The sequence below is a fragment of the Numenius arquata genome, chromosome 4, assembly GCF_964106895.1.
Source record: "Numenius arquata chromosome 4, bNumArq3.hap1.1, whole genome shotgun sequence".
NCBI classification, from domain to species: domain Eukaryota; kingdom Metazoa; phylum Chordata; class Aves; order Charadriiformes; family Scolopacidae; genus Numenius; species Numenius arquata.
The window spans coordinates 24,134,262-24,154,264 of NC_133579.1; the positions used below are offsets into that span (position 1 = coordinate 24,134,262).

The 20,003-nt window shown below is 40.1% G+C and overlaps 1 protein-coding gene across 1 annotated transcript in view; it reads right to left on the bottom strand.

The window, feature by feature from the left end:
• The window catches only part of PPP4R1 (protein phosphatase 4 regulatory subunit 1), a 68,768-nt gene that overhangs the window by 6,843 nt on the left and 41,922 nt on the right, over positions 1-20,003 (bottom strand). Inside the window, exons 8-14 of the mRNA XM_074146244.1 lie at positions 18,749-18,907; positions 18,135-18,265; positions 16,079-16,596; positions 7,667-7,842; positions 3,489-3,584; positions 2,008-2,193; positions 306-467 (exon numbers count right to left, since the gene is read on the bottom strand). Of these exons, the coding sequence (XP_074002345.1) occupies positions 306-467; positions 2,008-2,193; positions 3,489-3,584; positions 7,667-7,842; positions 16,079-16,596; positions 18,135-18,265; positions 18,749-18,907 (1,428 nt within the window). The remainder of the gene's footprint in view (positions 1-305; positions 468-2,007; positions 2,194-3,488; positions 3,585-7,666; positions 7,843-16,078; positions 16,597-18,134; positions 18,266-18,748; positions 18,908-20,003) is intronic.

Here is a 20,003-nt window from a genome sequence, read left to right on the forward strand (position 1 = left end):
AAACTCCTAAAGAAATTTGGGAACTTGTGCAGAGGTTAGAGCCATCAAAAAATCTTAATACCATCCCCTGGCACCTATATATTGAATAAACATGCACAAACTAGGCTCTTCAGAGAAAAGAAAGTATCAGCAACACAGATGTCCTGCAAAATATACTCCAGTATTCAACAGACATCTGGATTCCATCCAGATTTGTATGAATTCCCACAAAGAGTTATACCAGTGTTATGTTAAAAAGCAAATGCATACAAAGAAACAAAGCAAAATACATAATTTCACTTGACCAGAGTTGAACACAGACATACCTTCAGAAAGTCATGCAAGTGTTTAAGCACTCCTATCCTGACTTCATCTAGATCTTTTAAAAAACCATTGAAGACAGGAACTAAATCTCCAGCTGTAAGTTGATCTCCAAGGATGACGGCAAGTTCATGTATAGAAAATGCTAGTGTCCGCCGAACCTTCCACTGTAAAAATAAATAAAGAAATGAATTTTATTGATGTATCATCTGAAGTGCTCAATTTTAACTTGAGGATAAGTATCCGAGCTGGACTCCCAGCTAACTACAGTATTTATAAATACATTCAACAACAGTGTCTCATGTCACAGTTGAAAATGAAATTGGAAATTTAAAAACAAAAACAAACCCCAAAAAAACACAAAACAAAAAAACCAAACAAACAAAAAGGAAAAGGAAAGAGGAAAAATGACGATGTATCATTTCTTCCAGCTGAATATCAAGGAACTAGGCAAATTAAAGAAAATATTTTAATTTTCCAGGTGTCAGGAAGGAAAATAGTATTCCTGACATCAATACTCTTCCACACATTACTCTGCTTTAAATTCTTTTGCGTAAATTAGTTCCATACTACTACTCTCTCACTTGTTTTATTTATAAAACAGAACAAGATACATATCCCACAGTATTTCAGCTAGCATATTTTAGCTTCCATAATAGGCAAAGCTTCACCCACACTGACTGCCCAAGGACCAGTAGAGCTTTTACTCACGCTAAATTGAGGGGGCACTGTTTTAACAGATTAATTATTTCAAGTAAGTATTTTAAAAAATAAAATAGCGTCTATTCTTTAGTCAGCACTTTCCAATTAGCATGGGTACTGTTCTTTTGTCCTGGCTTGGCGATTCAATCTTAATTCAGATTAGACTGGTGATAAACTCTGGACCGTTTTGAACACAGGGCCATTTGTTTTCACTTATGTTTTAAATTTATTAGCTGGTTGTTTTTAATGGCTGCAAAAGAGTTTGGAAAATATGAGCAATAACCATGTATAAAATTACTCCCAACCTATCACTGAGAACTGCTGCTCTGACATAGCAAGAGCAAGTTCAAGAGAGGTGAAGTAGTCTGAGAATGTTTAAAAAAAATAAAAAGAGCATCTCCAGAAAAGGAAACAAGGGAGAACTGGGAAACAACTGTAAACCAACAGTAAAATACATAAAGCCACCTCCTTACCACCTAACAAGGAAAATATTTCCAGTATTTGTATTTAAAACAGACGTGCTGCATGGCGATAGTGATGTTATTCCCTTATGATTAACTGGATGCACACCAAAAAGGCCACCAAAAGGCCTGGAGAGGGAGTGACTCACTCAGCTCCAGACATGCCTACAGGGGCACGTGTCTGCTCATGCATAGCAGCACAGCCCAAATTTTCCTATCTATGAGAATCCCAAGCACTGCCATATGATCTCAAGCGAGCAGAGGAATCAGAGACTTCTCACATTACCATAGGAGATCCACCTCCCTCTCAAACTGCCCCTTTTCCTTACCACCTGAGCACCACAACATACACCCAGCTTTCTCTGAGCCAATAGTTACACTTCCATGCATCATATGAATAACTAATATCGGCAACGGAAAGCTCCACATGAAAAGCAGAGCAACCCAACATCCAGTAAATAAGAAATCATCACAGAAGTTCAGATTATTCATTGTCACATCATAGAAGTTCAGATCATTCACTGCCAGAGCTTCTTGAGCTTACCTGCATGTCAGATGCCAGGGTCTCATAGGTATCTTTCAAACAGTGCCAATTTTGTCTGCCCAATGTAAGTGCCACACCTGGCAGGCTGTAGGCACAGTGCTTGGCAATCTCGGTATCAACTGTTTGTGCGCGAGATGGATCAGTCATTGATAAATACTGATCCAGCAAGGCCTGAGGTACAACATCCTACAAAAAGAAAAGGGTAGAGTGTTTACACTATTTTCAATAAATCCTCATAAGGCTTACTAAAATTCCAGAACGTGTTAGTGTCAGAAGATTTTTTTTTCCCCACAACTATAAAGGAGTATTTAATGACAATCTCTTAATAAGAATGCAAAGAATCTGCATTCCATAAGTTCCACCAAAAAGTTCCAAAGAAACAATGATATGACTGGGGGCTATGTGAAAATATTCAGACCAACATCACAGATAAGTGGGTAGATCACTGTCTACTTAGGCAGACCAGGAAATTAAGAGACTACATTCTACCTGTCTACAAACTTTCAGGCTCACAGGCTGTGCAAACTGGCCGTTTTAACTTGTCCATAAAAATAGGCAGAACATCAGATGACAAGATTTGCTCAAAAATTACTTTCCTATTCCTCTCAAAATCTTGGAGAGGTGGGGAGAGAAAAACTAAATTAAGATGCCTTGAGGAGGGTGGGAAGGGGAGGGGGCAAAGTATAGCATATTCAATATTGCTTCCAAACTCCCTAAAGAGACAGCAGAAAGGAAAAGACTTATTCAGAGACAGATCTCTGTGAAAACCGGTCTTTCTCTCCACTGAGAAACTAAAGCATCTGAACTAAAATTTTGTGAAAACCTCTTTGTGTTGACTTCAACACTGGCTTTGCTTCAGCTGTTGTCAGTTTATCTCAAGCACTGACTACTCAAAGGGTGCAAAAGAGCATTTCTGTAACACAGCTGCCAAATAGCTCGGCTCATGTAAGCAACAAGAGGGACTGAGGTTCTCACTCAGGGTATCACGTTGGTGCAGGGTGGCACACTTAATACTGAACTATCTGACAAAAACATTTGATTCCTTTTGGGAAAACACAACAAAGAGGCAGTTCAAGCTCAATAAAATACTTTCACAACTTTTCTGCAAAAAGCTGTTCTGGGTTGAAGGTGGTTCCACTCAAAACATTTAACAAAAAATCCTGTTTCCTCCGGAACTTAATTTCCATGACAGGATAGTTTCCAAAGAAAATGAAACCAAAGCCTGGAAGTTTGCAATAACTGTTCTCATGTCAAAAAATACTGTCATCTCTTACACATAATTAAAACAGAAGCAACTACTGAATTAAACCATTATATCTGGAAACACAAAATGAGTAATTTTAAATTATTCTAAGAGGTTTGTCATATTTTACAGAAACTACATCACATCAGGAATGCTTGAAACGCATAAAAAAAAATTTTAAATTTGTATGAGTATTTATCTGATACATGTAGGAAAAGCAGAAGCCACTGCCTTTTACCTGTACTTTGGATTTTCTTTCTTCTTCAGGGCTGAAACTACTGTTGGTGCTCAAATCTGAATCATTATGAATATAGTGAAGTGTAGAATCCATATTCTTTGGGGAAAAAAAACCAAGGTCACACAAAATACACTCAAGGATTAAACACAAAACAAATGTCAACATCAAGAAGTGCTGTCATCACCTCAGGGTCTTCTTCTTAGATTAAAGGAACACATGTTTTAATATAAAATACAGTTTTGTTACAGCCCGAAATCAAAAGATCTGTAAGATAAATCTTTCTGCTTTCAAACACAGGCACCTCTTATCCTGCTCCATTTTGGTTCTTATGGAATGAAAATCACAGGCAAGGAGTACCTTTGAGTCTGCATTAAGGAAAATGTAACTAACATATGAGTCACATTGCTTCTCCCTTGAAGGGAAAACAAGAAAACATCTGTAGTGCTTTTTTTTTTTATTTGTTGCTTTGGATTTGTGCTAGAAAAAGGTCAAAACAAAGCCATCCTCATACTTAAGATAGAAACTGATGAGACTTATGCTTTTGCTCCTTTTCCTATAGCTGATTATTCTATAGTCTCCACGGATGAGTTTCACCTTAAAATACAGAGTCCTAGTGAACCATAGCTGCTGACACCGGTCATCAACTCTCTCAGCAGTTCTATTAAAATAAGTTTTAGCAGTAATTCAAGCATCCTGGCTACACATCTGGGCCCTGAAGATAAGGACCGAGACTCTGTTTCAGAATGCTACCGAGCAGCAGATGTTTGATACACTATGATAAACCATGCTGCTGAAGGGATGCGCTGTCACTTTGTATACCGGTGGAGTTCCCCAAATACAATGGACTTTGTTTGCATAATCAACCATGAATTTCAAGAAGTACGTGATGAATATTTGGAAAGTAGATCAGGCTGCTGTCTGGTAGAACAGGACAGAGGCATTTTTGCTAGATATGAGTCAAGGTATACATTCACAAAAGCTGCAGGGTGAGCTCTCAGGGTCAATAGAAGCACTGAGAATATGCCTACTCTACCAGCTCTTCAGATCAGTCTGACAATGAGAATTTTCAAGCAAACTACAAACTTCTTCAAAGAAGCCTCCAGGATACCATCTCTCCTCCTTAGCTTGACTTCAGACAGTTGCTTTTTCCTATTCCATTATCTGCTGTCATCTAAGCATTGGCTTGTAATTTTAGTTGCTGAGGTGTAATTACAGGTGATAAAGAGCAGGTAGAGCTGCAAGGCAATAGCATATGGCTGGCACAGCAGCCCAAGTCACCTGTCAGGCATATCAAGCAGCAGCAAGAAGGTGTCAAAGAGCCAAGGAAAGAACAGATCTGCAAGTAACTCCCTAGCTAACCATATCCAGCAGCATACAACAACTATAGGAGCTATATACAAAACCTCCAGGAGCTCTGAAAACCATCTCTGCAGGATTTTAGTTTGCCAGTCAATTCTTTAGTCCTTTTTAGCATGCCTCCCACCCCCGCCCCAAAAAAGAGATCATTTTCAGCATTCCCAGAAAGTCACTGGCTTTGACCTCTTTCAAATGAAGAAATTATGAGGCAGCCAGCACAAGCTAGCCATAGTGCTTTCCATGAGTTGCCCAGGTACATGGAACTGGAGGCTAGTCATCTGTTCTGCTACAATAAAAATGAAAAGACTCATCTCAATCTCTGCTACCCCAGCTCTAAAAAGCTACTTAAAAAAAAATTTGAAAAAGATAAAAATAATACTTTATTGATTGAACTAAGTTGAACAACTAAATATACTGAAGGGTGTCACAGATGGGAGCATTTTTATCCAGCCATTTTTCAAGTCAAATACACATTCCAGAAAGGAAGAGCTTCAGCACAGAACTACAGCATCAGTTGGTATTTAAGTCAACGCACTATCTCTATTCCTGCAGATGAAGCTCCATCTGTACTTTTTCCATGGAACATGCACACACTGAACTGAGCATTACAGAGAGCCAGGACATAAAAATTCAGCAGGGCTTAACTTGAGAACTTCTTGTGTAACAAATTTGTGAACCACCACCACCACCCTCTGAGATGCAAAATCTTTGTCATGATGATACAAATCTTTTACATGAAGTTTCCTCTTACATGAAGTTTCCTTTAGCTGCAGTGTAACCAGAGCTCCAGGGCTGAGCTCGACAGACCCCTGCTCTGCACCATGGCTTGCACACAAAACCCACAGCACCAGGACAAGTGGTGGTGGTGTTTCCTAACAGGGCAGCTGGCCCAAGCACAGAGAGAGAAATACAACTTGGGGGATTTCTTAAAGCTTACATTCATTTATCAAACTTTATAGAGAGCACACAACCTAAAGAAAATAAAAATGGTGGCTCCTAAGGAAAAATAAAACAGCTACCCTCGTCCTCAACAAACAATTGTCATCTATGCTGCAAAATCTTATCTGTTCACTCTATTACAGCATCTCTTTTCATTTGAATAGAGAATCTCTCTTTAACATGTATCATTAACTCCTTCAAGAGCCAATACAGCTGCAGAAGGACAAGCAAAGTATGATTTGGCTTTGTGATATTTGTGCAGAACTTTGAGGGCTGCTTTCAAATATAAAATGCTGTAGCTTGATTTTCCTAAAGTGTCCAGAACCCTATTGACATATTGCTATGCTAAAACTTAAAAAAACCCCACCAAAACCACCACAGCAACAACAAAAAAACCCCAAACACCTGCAAAAAAACCAGAGCTCTCTTCACTGCTAGGGGCAACAGTCCTCTTGCTCAACAGATCGCAGCTTGATTCCCAAATTCTAGGTCACCTCTATACTTATAAAATGACTTGATTCAGTGCCAGTAACAAACAAGGAACTGACAGATTAAGAGCATCCTTCTAAAGAGTAAAACTGAAACATGCAAAACCAACATATACCAGCAATGTGACGGGTTCTTAAACTTTTTGTCAGCATCATACTCTGTAAAGAAATAAAATGCAGGACAAGTCCCTCTGAACAAACAACACCCTCATCACGTGCAAAAATTAGAAGGACAGAGGATATGCTTACACTGCCATTTTAAATGTAGGATTAGAAAAGAGTGACTAGACAGATCCTATGATAAAGAAACACATTGAGCCTGACATCAGGAATTGAGGGCAGGTTATTTTTTGAAACAAACCAACCAGCCACATTTGTAGTGTTAAATTATGATTGTGTATAAACAGCAGTATCAAAGTAAATGTCACATTCCTCCACTCCCCAAATGTTTTCGGGCTACATGGTAGTCCAACAGCTTAGGTGAAAAGTTAATTAAATGTCATCTATAAACACTGCTCTAATTAAAGAAGGTTGAAAATCTTTGCACTGGACTTATATCAACTTCTAGACTTTTCAGAGACATTTATCAAACTTTCATATGAAGATACTGTTTAGGCAATATGATTCAACAGATCACTTGCTGTCGTTTCATGGAACTTATTTTGGAACCATTGCTATCTACATAACTATAGCTTTTAATACCACCAAAGTCTGTGGCACTATATGCAGTGAGCATAGCGGGTTTGGCATAACACACAGTACAGGACAGAAAACAGTGTCAAATGCAACAGACTTCAGGCAGGCAGGGAACAGCGGTGGGGTGCTGAAGAATTAAGTGCAAAAACATTTAAAGTGTTACTGATTGCTAGAATCCACTTTCTCTTTCAGCAGGGCACACAACATCCTAGATTGAAGGTCCTAAACTTCTCTTATGCAGGCCAGTAAACTGATGGAAAACACTTTGACAGGGAACACAGGGAACTAAGTACCTCCTTCTCCAAAGTGGGGAGGCAGCGAGGCAGGGGGGTGGGACTGGAAAAGGGGATTCACTTATCAGTAGGGCTCTGTTTTAAGGAACACAATTTCACAGTAATAAACTGCAGTAGCATTAAAACATCTTAAAATGTCATAGTCCCAACAGAGATTTTAATGGAAACAATTTCAAGAATTTACATGGACAAGCACAGAACTGGCAAAAACAAAGACACCCAATGCAAGTCATTTTATTTTAGTAGCTAGCGCTTCAATACCAGCCAACAAAACCAAACGCCACACTAGCCAAAAGAAGGAAGCATTTAGCTGCAATTACCTCATGAATGCAAAATACAGCTCTATTACTGGAGCCCTGGAAATCCTAATGCGGGAAAAAAATAGAGTAAAAAACTTGCTTCTTACCTCAACAGTGTCACCAATTAAAGGCACAATATCACCCAGTATAGGTTTAAAATTTTGTTGGTCGTTGATGGTTAATTCAGTCTGTGAGTCTGTTCCCTTGTCGACGCTGGCCATTGTCTCTTCTTGAGGATCCAAACTGGATGCTCTGAGCGCAGCAGACAACACCTCCACTTGTGCTGCAGCATGGGAAAGAAACCCATGAGAGAACGAACTGCAATAAGCTTTCAGCAAGTTCACAAATCAACTTTTAGACAGTGACTCATTAACTGGCAGAAGAACTACGGGGGAGGTACAAATTTAAGATTATTGACTGTTAGTAAACCCCAATCTGGGGGTAATTAGCGTAAAATTTAAGGCAAATTAACACTCTACTCTCTTCCTAGGGTGCTCAACCACACTATAGCTCAGTGAAATTTGTCTTTAAAACAAAAAAAAAAAACAGGAGTAAGAGACTGGTGTTATGGTAGGATCAGTTCTTTAAGAATCTCAGCACATGTTAATGGTGCAAGTAGTCTTTGGAGCCAAGTAATCCAAATAAAGATTAAGAACAGGTTTATTCATACAGAAAGGATTTCAATTCCAAAAGGATGTGTCTCTCTCTATATAAGGTCTTTACATTCTTACGGTTTTATAGCAACTCTAAAGCAAGATCTATATAGGAAGATGCTAGACCCCAGTAACTCTTTTCTGAGACAGGATACTTTAGCCTCCTTGCATCCTCCAAACAAATAATGAAGGTCACACTGATGTTCTTTTATTCATCAAAAGAAAGCATTAGTGCTTCACACTCTGCCACGCACTCTTTTGAAAAAAATCCAGGGGTTCTGAGACTGCTCTACTTTCCATCCCTCTGCTTACCGCTAGTTAAAAAAAGCTTTGTTTAGCAACATTCCTTGGATATAGCCTGACCTAAGCAGATCAGGTATCAGAGGCAAATCTTAGCTGCAAGTGACAATTCAGTGCAGACTTAGTTACCCTGCCTCTCTCCGTATCCACTTCTTTCCAAGAAGGTAAAGGGAAATAATATCGTGAGCCATTAAATTCGCCTAGCCATCAAAAAGCTCTGTTCTCACAGACTTTGGCTTTTCCAAGGTTTCTTAAATGCTCATTGTGAAATTAAACAACAAACCATATGTTTGTTTTAATCTCACATTGCCATATTAAGTTACAGAATCTGAATTTCTCCCACTAGCTTTTTTGATAGGGTTATTAACAAGAGCAAAACAAAGTAAATTGGACTCTTTTGCAGATAGAAGAAACACATACACAATACATGTCACAAGATGCAAAATTACTACTCAGCACAATTCTAGCTAGCAAAAATAGGAAAACACAATACAAGTTTGCTGGTTCCTAGCTGAAGTCTGAGGACCAGGAGTAAAAATAATTCTTTACAATATGCTATGCTAGCTCTGTAACTGCATCGAATTTCTGACAGAATAACTGAAAGATATTCTTGCTCTATTACTGCAATTCACCTCAACAGGAAAAAACACAGCAAGTTAGAAACTTAAAAACAAACCCAACAGCATACTAATACTTCCAAATATATAAAAATTAGAAATTTTACTGTAAGATTAACAAAAGCTTGATATGACTTCACTCTTCAAGTGTTAGTTCACAGACAATAGACCTCTGTACTTTTTAAGGCCCATGAGAATAAACAAGATCAAGGTTAGTAAATTCCTCCAAAACTTAGAAGTTAAATAAAACACCACAAAACCATGCAAGCTGGTGATTTTGGAGCACTTGCTAGGGCAAGAAATGCCTGTCTGATTTCCAGTTTATTCTCATTTAGAGAACTCAAACAAGAAAATTAAAAATAATTATATTCTGCTGCACATCAAGGAGACATTTTTCATGAAGACTTCTTTCGTAAAGGACAGTTTCATGAGAAATGTACACTCCTCATTTTCACTTAAAAGTCAAGAAAGCTTTCCCTGACTAGGTAACACATACTGCTTCAACACTGGATATGTATTTACTGAAAAATCCACACAGAGCTCCAAAGACTACTTCTAGTAACAAGAGTAAAGGTATCTACAGCAGCAACTGGGAATTTTCCAAGACATATTCCCCACCCATGGCCCACTGTCAGCCCGCACATCTGGACCACCCTTGTTTAGGGGCTTAATGGAGACTACAGGTATCCTGATTTCCTCTGCCTGCCCTAGAGGAGATATGACACAAACATGCACCTTCTCAGCTTCTTGTCAATTCTACAATCCCAAAATGTGGGGATGAAGGACAAGAGAGGCCAAACTCCCAAGGATTGGCAAGTGCCGCCTTTCTTCTTTGAGTGCTTCTCCATAGGTCGTGTCACCAAGGGTGACTCCAGTGCTGTCACTCACTGAAAGGCGAATGACCTGAAGTCTGTAAACATCTTAAGGTCCCAGCCAAAAAAAGAGCCAAGCACAGTCACTATGGGAGGCTCCAGAACGGTGGAGTGCTTAGGAAAGTAGGAAGAGAAAGAGAGTCCACATGTGAGTATATGTGTATGTGGACACAGCTCTAGGTGGCTGCCTTGAACATACTGAAACTTGAGACAGCATCCTAATGAGCTGTCTTCACCACCCTGGGCTCCGGTGCCAATGCACATCCCCTTGTAATCCCACCACACACAAACACAGTCCAAGATCTGTGCTGACACCCTCCTGACCGAGATGGCTGCTGCTCCTCCCCATCTCCCACAAAGATCTTTCTTACAGCCAAAAAACAGGCAATGTTTCCCAGAAAACCATTAAAAGTACAAGCAAAGGATAAGGCTCCCGTCTCATGCATGACAGAGAAATGCCTCTGAGCTCTTGGGAAGCAAGGTTTTGGGAGGAAGACTGGAAGGCAATCTGCTAACTAGCTTTCACCACTACCTAAACTGGACTGTAAATATCAGTTTACATTACTGTAAACATCATGTATTACATTAATAAGATAAAGTCAATGTCCACTGGATCTTAAACCATCTGCTAATTAACTCTTTCTTCCTTTGACTTTTCCTTCAGGTGAAAAGTATTTTTCAGCAAGAAATTATTTACTCTTGGCTACTGTACCTGCATCCTAAAATAACTGGCACAATCTTTAAAATCAAAACCATATTTTACCTGGCCTTGTTAAATTTCCTGGTCCTCAAGAGTTTCTGTACTTGCAATATGCTTTATTGTTGTTTTCTGTTTCTCCTCATGTTTCACTAGTAGACATGGATATTTCCGGGTGGCACACCCCTTTTTTCTAAGGGACCTGCCTTTCTTACCCTCACTTCCTACTCAGAGGCAAAAGCTATTGGCTGCATTAATGGGTACAGAGATGAAAGTTATTTAAACATAAACTTCAGCAACATATTTTAGACTTTTACTCCAAGCAGTGATAATAGCCTCAATTATAAACATAGTTTTTAGGAGGGAATGGGATCAATTGATCCCACATTTGGGCTGGTTTATCCCTATTAGGTCTCCATTTGGCAAAGCAGCCTGTAACTGGCATAAACCCCAGTGAGTTCCAGTAACCTGCAAGGAGAAGGACTTGGGGGTGTTGGTGGATGAGAAGCTCAACATGAGCCAGCAATGTGCACTGGCAGCCCAGAAAGCCAACCACATCCTGGGCTGCATCAAGAGAAGTGTGGCCAGCAGGTCGCAGGAGGTGATTCTACCCCTCTACTCTGTGCTCGTGAGACCCCACCTGGAATACTGTGTCCAGCTTTGGAGTCCCCAACACAGGAAGGACATGGACCTGTTGGAACGGGTCCAGCGGAGGGCCACGAAGATGATCAGAGGGATGGAGCACCTCCTCTATGAAGACAGGCTGAGAGAGCTGGGGTTGTTCAGCCTGGAGAAGAGAAGGCTCCGGGGAGACCTCACAGCAGCCTTCCGATATCTGAAGGGGGACTACAGGAGAGCCGGAGAGGGACTCTTTGTCAGGAGATGTAGTGACAGGACAAGGGGTAATGGTTTTAAATTGGAAGAGGGGAGATTTAGATGAGATATTAGGAGGAAATTCTTTACAGTGAGGGTGGTGAGGCACTGGAACAGGCTGCCCAGGGAAGTTGTGGATGCCCCATCCCTGGAAGTGTTTAAGGCCAGGCTGGATGGGGCTTTGAGCAACCTGCTCTAGTGGAGGTGTCCCTGCCCATGGCAGGGGGGTTGGAACTCGATGATCTTTAAGGTCCCTTCCAACTCTAACCATTCTATGATTCTATGATAAATAATGTTAAGAAAAGCTGACATTACATGATTTAGCACTTTCTCTGCAGAATATAAGGAGATAAATAAAGCTGAAGAAAGTGTTCCTGGAGAGAAAAATAAAGAAATAAAAACATCTGGGGAAAGAAAAACAACCTCTGAAGTAAGTGAAGATGGCAGCAGTCTCAGGGAGCTGGAAAAAGGTGACCTGAATAAAGACCCTGTAATAATTTTAAAAGAGCTGGCATACTTCAGAGGAATGTGCAGGTTTCCATCTCCCAGTTTGAGACCCCCAGGATGTCTGGCCAGTGGATTAGAAAGGTCCTATTTAACACGGATTACACACCACTGCTTAACTTTGCACAGCTTGTGTAGCTCTGGTAGCCAGTAGAATTTGTCTGCAAGAAGAATGGCTGTCTTTACCTTGGCTGCTGACTGCTCAACTATCTATTACTCAGATTTATCACTTTGGCAACAAGCTAGTTTTGGAAAGAAAGCCTTAAGGTAAAGATTTTTGGGAATGAGATTCAGTTAAAGCAGTTCACCCCTTTCTAAGAGTGAGATTACAGGGAGGAAAAAAAAAAAAAAAAAAAAATGTTCTATGGCAGTTGCTGGTCACTGTTAAAAATTGCATTTGTTAGAAACCTCATCAGTCTCCATGCCTTGGAGCAAGGATTTGAAGTTTGAAATGGAAACTACTCTGATGATAAGGACATGCACTACAGAAACACAGAAAACACAGTCAAAGTTACAAACCTAAAAAACCCCAAAACAAACAAACAAAAACACCCCCAAAACCCACATAACCACAAACAGTTAGTTCTGTGTATCTAAACAGTAATCCATTAGTTCTTGGCAGCTAAGACATCCGGAAGACTGGGGTATGCACTGAACATACTGTACTCTGGGCCGCACAAGCTGGCAATGCCATTCCTTTCAACTGATTTTTCCCCTTGGCATGATACCATGCTGAGGTACCCCTTTGATAAAACCTGAGTTATTCTGTTCTCAGTGCTTCTGCTGTAATGATGCAAACAGGTGAGGAAAGAAGCACTTTGCATAACACAGAAGGGTCAGAAGAGACATGTGAAGTAGAGGAATGCAGAATCCAGTGGAATGCAGAATCCAGAAAGATAAGTGAAAACAAAAAAGGAAGAGGAGAAACACATATGGAGGGAGAATGTAGGGGTACAAAGGTACAGTAGTTGCTATAGATGCATACACAGTGCAAAGCATAGAGAGAGGAAAAAAAAAAAAACCACCAAACCACCCACAAGAAAAGGAAAATTTCAGAAAGAATCATTGTCAGTTGAACTCCAGTACCAATCTCCACACCTGCCTCAGCTGTCAAGGACTGACTCTGAAACCAACTAGCAAAATGGAAATTGTCAACCTCCACTGATTGTACCATTAAAGACATCACCCTTATGACCATCATCAATTATTCTGCAGTTAAATAATGAAAGTTCTTAAGATCACACTGAATTTTTAAAAACCCTGTGCCAATGACCCCACCCAATATGGTTCCACACAACAAGTATTAATCTTCTTTTTTTAAATGCAGAAAACATTCTCCAAAATAAAACATGTTAAGAGAAGAATGCTGATGTTGCACTGTCAAGCACTGACAGGCGAAGTACAGCCAGAGTCAAGGTCATCTGAACAACTTAACCTTATTGACACATGCATAACATCGTACACTACAGTCTCTTTCTCAAAAACTAACTACTTCTGCTAACTCATCCCCACTTCATCTTGTGATGTCTCTAGGATGCTTGCCCCATTTGCTATAGAAACCAGAAGATGTGTACCTAAGGGAGCTCTCCAGTATGTCAGGTCTCTGCTTACCCACCACAGAGAACACAGCATCTTCTGCTCCCATCCCTTGGTGGGGAATGCAGCAATAAAGACAGGAGCACAGCATGGAAATGGGAATCCAGGATTTGGGTGACAGCAAATCAATGAAGAAAATAAGTGCAAGAAAAGGGTCATAGGGATTTAAAAAGAAAGAAAAAGAGAAAGAAAGAGAGGAAGACCAAAATCCTGTCTTCGCTGTCAACCACTCACAGTACAAGACTCATAAAAACATAATGAGGGTCTTGCAGGGTGAGGCAGCAGGGAAAGATCCTAAGCACTGCTTGGGATCAGGGCTGTTTGGCAAACACTCATAAGCCACATGTAGTGGAGACAAAAATATCTGTGAAATTAAGAATTTTCACAAAATTTCTGTGAAAGTAACAAATTAAGACAACGCATGGACTGAATATTTATACCATCAGTTTTCAACAACCGTTTTAGATGGTGAAGATGAAAGCATTATTCCTGGTATTGCCATGAGCAAAGAGGCAGACAGGGCTCTGATCTTCTGGATCACTCCCAAAGGGAATCTACCTCCCTTCTGTCAGAATATATGGACTGTAAGGTCCAAAACACGGGCATTAAATCAGCTACTCAGAGACTAAAGTCTGGATACCTACCGCTTCTATGTGCATTTCAGTGTTCGAGACAAGCATGTGAAATGAATACTATTCTATCAGTTTTGGTCTCCATTTCCTTATGCCTCAATGTCCTTTGTATAAAATCAAAATAGCAATATTACCAAATCAAAACAGGCATGTTGTTAAATTCCAGTTTTTTAAATATTTAGACTGAATAATGAGAGTACAGGCAAGAGGGGAAAAAAAAAAAAGAGTACAAGGTTTAGAAGGTGTATTTCATGGAGTTTCACTACACAGCCTTGACCAAGTCAGAGGTACTGTACGGAATACAAAGGCGACTGAGTAATTAAGACCACCCACCCCCACCCCACCTTAGAATGCATGGCACTGGAAACCCTAATTCAAGTCAGTCTTAACTTGTGGGTACTGGGAACCCATAGTGTTGACAACTAGTAATAGCTTTCTTCTACTGAAACACTCAAGTGCTAATCAACCACCACACAGAAAACCTCTTGACACCTGCCAAGACAGCTACAAAAAAAACCCACTCTGAAACAAGACATGAACACACATGACAAACAACCCTGTAACACAGGACAATTCTGGATTTACAAATACACGCCTACATAAATCTTCAATAAAAGTGTTTAAGACATGGTCTGTAGCCGGACAGAACAAGGTTTTATAAAATAAACCTAAAGAGCAGTGCAAGTTTTAACAGTGGGCCTCAGAGATGGGTTATATGAAGACTGAGATGATAAGCCAGGCTCAATTTTTTTCGTATCTCTTTCCTTAGAGAGAGAACCCAAAGTACTCAAACCAGCAAAGTTTCATCTGCTGACTTCCCAACCGATTAAATAGAAGCAGCCCAAAACGGATTTAAGAAAAGTTATTAGCAAGTCAACCTACTAACAACAAACAATTTGCAAGCAGGATAAGTTTATTCTAAAATGTTTTTCCCACTCCCAACTTGCCCCTCTTTTTCCTTCCTACGTTTTCTGGTATAGAGGCATGCTTCCCCTGGGGATTCTTCAGCTCCAGAATAACATGGCTCTTCCTTAGTGGTACCTCTGGACTTTCTGACTGTGACACTCAAGCTTGATGTGCCTTAGAATTTATGCGGCATACAAATACCAAGAGAAACGTATCTCCAGTAGGGATGTGTGAAAAAGCCCAGTCATTTTAGCCCAGGAGGTATGTCTGAGGTGCTGCTTCACCAGCTGGTCACATTTATGAAACACTTCTCCACCCTTCAAGAGCTTTTAAAATGGAGGGTATGCATTCACTTCAAGAATTCGGTTTGGATTCAGTTCTCAGTTTGACCCAACAAACTCGGCATACTTAAGTCGACAACATGAGATTGCAATAATAAAAGACCTTGCAGAAAAATGGAGAAGACATTAACAATAAAATGGATAACGCATAAAATGAAAACCATTTATCACACATCAATTTTTTAAAATAAATCTTCATCTGCCTTCTTATTTTGCACGTATGCTAATTAAAAATTAATTTCCTGATCAACACCTTATGCCAGTGTCTAAACAGGCAGCCAGAAGTTTATACTGTTGTTACACGCATTCAGTTTATGGGAGGAATCATGCTACCTTTAAACATCTTTACAAAAATGCAAGTTCCCTTTTAGTTCATCATCAATTTTCACAATTAAATCAAAATAGATACAATCTCTTTGAGGGCCAGGAGAAAGCACTACTTGTGACTTAAACAACTGAAAGCCCAAACTGCTAAACAACATATGCATATCTCCAAATGCTAAAAATGCTTCAGTATCTTTACTATACCTTTAACATCTGGATCGTCTATATGGGGTTCCAAATTTTCTATCATTTCTTCCAATTCTTTCCTTGTTGCCATAGGAATGTTTGGAGACACTGGCATAGTAAGTTCCTGAATTTCTCTATTGAGTATTATCTCAGAAGTCTGCTGAAGCTCGAAGTCAATATCTATTTCAGGAAGTGGAGTCCTCCAGAAATGGAAAGAGTTATACAATTCCTGCTCTGAAAGAGAGGTTTCCTGTGAATTCAGCCCAGCCTCCTGCAGACTTGCTGTACAGCAATGAGAACTTCGCTGGTTCTCGTCAGCCATTTCCCCACAAGATTCTAAAGACAAAGTGCAATGGAAGGATGACTCAGTCTGGAAATCACTTTCCCTCTGGGTGTTATTTGACACTGTATTTTGATCTTCCATGGCATTTCCAAATTTTGTTACAAAATCATCATTATCAACATGTGAAGACAGATCCTCTGTCCTGTTGTGCTCGTCCTCTGTTGTGACATCTTCTGTAGTCCTGACTTGTTCACTGTTGAGCGTCAAAGCAAATGAACATTTAAAAACCAAAATATACTTGTTGCAAACAGATGCTATTGAACATTCACACACATGCTATCAGCTTGCTATTTATCAAACTATATTTACTTACAGCAATAAATCATAGAATCACAGAATGGTTGAGGTAGGAAGGGACCTTCAGAGATCACCTGGCCCAACCTTTTGTTCAAGCAGGGCCACTCAGAACCAGTTGCTCAGGACTGCGTCCAGATGGGTTTTGAGTATTTCAGAGGATGGAGAGTCCACAGCCTCCCTGGACAACCTGCAGCACTGCTCAGTCACCCTCATAGTGAAAAAATGTTTCCTGATGTTCAGAGGGAACCTCCTGTGTTTCAGGTAGCTCCCATTGCCTCTGATCCTGTCACTAGGCACCCCCAACAAAAGCCTGTCTCTCTCCTCTTTGCACTCTCCCTTCAGGTATTTGTACACATTAGTAAGATCTTCTCTGAGCCTTCGCTTCTCCAGCGGAGCACTCCCAGCTCTTTCAGACTTTCCTTGTAAGAGATGCTCCAGTCCCTTCATCATCTTTGTGGCCCTTCACCAGACTCTCTCCAGTATGTCCATGTGTCCTTTATAATGCGGAGCCCAGAACTGGACCCAGCACTCCAGGTGTGGCCTCACCAGTGCTGAGCAGAGGAGAAGGATCACCTCCCTCGACCTGCTGGCATCACTCCTCCTAATACAGCCCAGGATACCATTGGCCTTTACTGCAAAGGCACATTGCTACCTCATGGTCAACCTTGTGTTCACCATGACCATTTAGGGCCTTTTCTGCAAAGCCACTCTCCATCCAGTCAGATCCCAGCATGTATTGGTGCCTGGAGTTGTTCCTCCTCCCCATGTGCAGGGCTTCGCACTTCTTGTTGAAATTCAAGAGGTTCCTGCCATCCCATCTACAGCCTACTGAGGCTCCTCTGGATGGCAGCATGACCCTCTGGCACATCAGCCACCCCCTCTGAGTTTTGCGTCATCAACAAACTTGCTGTGGGTACCCCCTGCTCCACCATCCAGATCATTAATGAAGATGCTAAACAGGACTGAATCGAATATTGACCCCTGAGGTATAGGCCCTGTCATGGGCCTCCAACTATGTGTTGTTGATCAGCGCCCTCTGGGCCCGGTCATTCAGCCAGCTGTCAATCTACCTTCTCACTGACTGCTCATTCAGCCCATACTTCATCATGAGGATCTTACAGGAGACCATGTTAAAAGCCTGAATGAAATCTAGGCAGACTATATCCGCTGCTCTTCCCTGTCTATCAAGTCAGTCATTTCATCACAGGAGGTATATCCTAAGGTAACCTGAGTTACCGACTGAGTAGTCATGTATTTTAAGTAAATAATAGATGACCAGAATTTTCAGTTAAGTAAGATGAGAAGTTCCAGATCTTTCCATTTATCAAGATAAATACTCAAATTATACAGGAAAGTTAATCTTCTTAACTTGCACTTCATACAGAAGAAAAAAAAGAAGGAAAAAATAATTTGCAGATCTAGCAAATTCTTTACCTGGTTTCCTGTCCAGAACCACAATCTTCTGGGTTTTTACCATCATCTTCTTTAAAGTACTGGGCACTGCTGGATGGATTAGCAAAAGTTGATATGAAAGGCCCCAGAGACTGAAAAGCTGCTTGGCGGACCTAGTTGAAAGGGTCCAAAGTGAAAAAAAATTATTTTTTTATATATATATATATATAAAAAAAGCTTGCTGTCCTACAAAACATAAATGCCTGCTACTAGGAATCGGAAGGGTCATAAGCAGAGGCTCTTGTCTGGAAAGAGTAAGCCAGCTAAAGTGTCAAGTGAAAAAAAAAAAGTTAAGAAAAAGCAGGGTAAAACCAGTTAAAATCACAGGTAACTAGGCTGACGGGCCTATTCCCCACAACCAAAGAAATCACAATTATTTACATGGTAGAAGCAGATAAATTTGAAAGCTCAGTTGAGAATTTTAACAACTTGAAAGGAAAAAATTATGTCCCATGAACACACATTTCACTACCATACTTTTGCTTGAGGTGTGTGAAACAAGTTATCCACACCTATGGGGAGAAGTTCTATATGGAGTATCGCAATAAAATCCTTTAAATGTGACAACTATTCAAGAAATAAAAAGCAATTCTTACCCATCGTGAAGGATCGCTAATCAAATTAATAAAAAGGGTTGATAATTTTGTCCTCCGGACTTCCTGTGATGTTGCACAAGAAACTGCCATGAAGCATTCAGCACAGGCTTTCCTAACTCCCCACACGTTATCAGAGCAGAGCTGAAAAAACCTCGGCAGCTGTTAAGAACATTGTAAGTAAGCTTGCAAGTCTTAACAGGCAGTACTTGTTTCAAAGCAAGTTCTTTTTTCACATTCATTTCCTTCATCTCGTTCCCTGCCCTCATACTCAGATACATTAGTTTAACATTTGCACGACAAAGAACGCACGTTCAGTGGCACCACCCTGCTAATCAGGTGGGTACAGATAAGGACAATTCACCTGTCTGAAGAATAGCAAGAAAGTACTAACTTTCTAACCTGATTTATATACATATTAAAAAAAACAAACAAACCCAAAACAAACCCAAAAAAACCTCCAAAAATATCCCCAAGACCAGAAAACCTATTGTAAGACAAAACCTCATCCCTACACCATTCTTTTGAAGTAGGTAACACTGAAAGGAATAAAAACATGACGAATACTGATGCGTTAACACACTATCTATCAGAGACCACTTCAGATTTTTGTTTCTCAATTAAACGCAAAGGAAGAGCATCTTCAGAAAGAAAGAAAACTTTTCTTTCCCACCTAAATATCTCATTGTTAGATTTACCAATCTCTGTCATCACCTACCCTACAAAGCAGGACCTGAACTGCACAGAGGAATAGGGGAACAAGAGAAACACTGCATTTGGTGCAAAAGAAAACAGGTTTGAACAGAGCAGTGGTTTCACAAATAAAACAAGCATTTTGAAGTTGCTCAGGTGCTCTGATTTTTGGAAACAGTAATGGTAAGGATGAAACGGTGGTAAGATGCAAGTAATACAACAACTGTTGCTACAGCTGTTCTCAGTTACTGATGTTCAGCTGTTCCTGCTTTCTGCAGCAAAGTTTTCTGGACTTTGATTCTGACTTTAAAAAAAAAAAAAAAAACCAAAAAACCACATTTATGTTACAAAAATAAGTTTTATCTAAAGCCATTCAGCTTTTTGCCTTTTTTTTTCCTTAATAATCCCAAAAGAACAGAAAACAGTATTTTCCATTATGGAAAGAGATTCTCAATTGTACAGCCACATGTTACTGCACCCTCTATAAAGCTTAATCCAAATTCATTACATGTGTCACTAAGAGGGCATTTGTGAGAGCAATCCATTTACATCCCCGATCAAGAAA